The 2064-nt window shown below is 45.3% G+C and overlaps 1 protein-coding gene across 1 annotated transcript; it reads left to right on the top strand.

Moving 5' to 3' along the window:
- Positions 1-583: 583 nt before the first annotated feature.
- Positions 584-1558, top strand: LOC139188602 (uncharacterized). The gene has a single exon (XM_070806218.1). It carries the CDS (start codon positions 584-586, stop codon positions 1556-1558), a length of 975 nt encoding a protein of 324 aa, XP_070662319.1.
- Positions 1559-2064: the final 506 nt, after the last annotated feature.

Here is a 2064-nt window from a genome sequence, read left to right as displayed (position 1 = left end):
CGATCGGTAAAAAAGAAAACAGCTATGGGAAAATCAACAGTCGATTTGCCAATTCAGAACACAGTACAAAATATGCCACAGGCGCAGAATCCCATCAGCGTTAACACCTGAGTCCACGAGCGCGACCCGTCAAGAAAGGGAAGTTAATCTCGGCGGTCAGTTTCATAGCCTTGAGATCCCTAACAGGAATACTTACGTTCTCACTGAAGGGATAATAGAGGATTGTGACGAGGATGGTGGCGAAGGATCTGATCCACCAACAAGATCGTTTCTACGGAAACGACTTGACGAGCAATCTCGGACGGTTGAACAGACGTTTAGTCGAGGAATTGATAAACTTCATGACGTGATACACCATACCAGTGAAGCACAAACTAGATTACTCGAAATACTGATTAGTAAGGTCAGCGACGGTAGGTCTTTCGATCTTGCCCAGCACTTACCACCGAGGAATAATCTGTTACTAAGTGCATCGGCCGAGTCAATCCCTGCTCGGCTCAAACCAATCGACTTGGAAAAAAAAGGATGATCAAATAGTAAGTCAGACGGGTCCAACCAGAGAGTGGAAGCAATACTTGTAGATATGACCGAGGTTCAGCGGATGATCGATTCGGCCATGAAGAAAGGGCCGAAGTTCCCTAAGTTTATACATCCCTATCCCGCTTATGTGGAACAATTCGAATACCCTAGAGGTTTCAAAATCCCAGATTTTAGCCTTTTCACCGGAGAATCATCCTTATCCTCGTTGGAACATATGGCTAGGTTCACCGCGCAATGCGGAGACGTCAATAGCGACTTTCACAAGCTGCGACTTTTCAACTTTTCAATGACTGGTTTAACGTTCGCTTGGTATATCAACCTCCCACCGAATTCTGTCCAGAGCTGGGAGGAGTTGGTCGAGAAATTTCATGAACAATTCTATCGGCCAGGAATGGAGATGTCAGTGTCCTTGTTAGCAAGGATGGCTCAAGCGTCCGACGAGTCACCAATGGATTATCTTACCAGATTTAAATCGGCCAGGAATTGGTGCCGAGTACCTCTCCCCGAAGTCGAATTCATCAGACTTGCTCTGAACGGACTCGACGTAGAATATAAAAAGAAATTCTTGGGGGCAAACTTTCGGGATATGTATGAACTAGCCCAGCACGTCGAGCAATATGATTACTTGCTCCGTGAAGAAAAGATTTTGAAGGCGCCAGCTCGGGGGACGATCTACAAAAATCCCACAGTCAGCTACGCATCAACCGAAGGTGAATGTGTTAGCATGGATGCAGCTGAGATAGTGATAGACAAACCATATGTGTGCAAAGCGCTGACCCAAATTGATTCTAAGGAAGTCAAAACCTGCTCGGCTACTGAAGAAACAATGAAAACATCAAAAGTTTATACTTTCGATATTACAAAGGCCGATGCAATTTTTGATCAATTGTTATCAGCAAGGATTATCAAACTTCGGCCTGGGCATAACATTCCCAAGGCCGAAGAGCTTAAAGGAAAGATCTATTGCAAATACCATAATTCGAGCAAACATACAACGAATAACTGCATCATGTTTTGAGACAACATCCAAAGCTGGATCAATAATGGCAAACTCAGATTTCCGGAGAAGAAAATGAGCGTTGACACCGACCCATTTCCCACGGCGACAATAAGTATGGTAGACGCTCGCCTACCAAGGGACAAAGGAAAAGAGAAAGCCGAGGACATTCCAATACCATGCGTGCTGAATCTGAATTCTCGGCAACATTTCAATATTGATTTCCGTTCAAACAAACCACCTACAGTTCTCACAGGCCCTACTGTTGTTAAGCCCATGACAGAATACAGCACGAATGAAGAAAGAGGGTTGGAGGTTCTATGCAAGAAATGTAAAGCAAATATTAACGTCGAGCCGAAGGACGAATCACCTCCGGTAATGATAAAGCAACCCACAGCCGCAACACAGCGGAATGTGCTCGACGTAGGCCAACGTCACGGGGTTTTTTATAAGCTCGGCCCTAAGGTGCAGGTGGAAGAAACACCTCCAGTCAGACGGCGCCTAGATTTTGATGCCCCGTTTTATGA

This window comes from Malus domestica, chromosome 10, assembly GCF_042453785.1.
Source record: "Malus domestica chromosome 10, GDT2T_hap1".
NCBI classification, from domain to species: Eukaryota; Viridiplantae; Streptophyta; class Magnoliopsida; order Rosales; family Rosaceae; genus Malus; species Malus domestica.
The sequence above is the reverse complement of the archived record's forward strand: the minus strand, read 5'-3'. Positions and strand labels throughout refer to the sequence as shown.

Coding starts and splice junctions, on each gene's coding strand:
- LOC139188602 (XM_070806218.1), top strand. CDS start 584: ATGACCGAGGTTCAGCGGATGATCGATTCGGCCATGAAGAAAGGGCCG.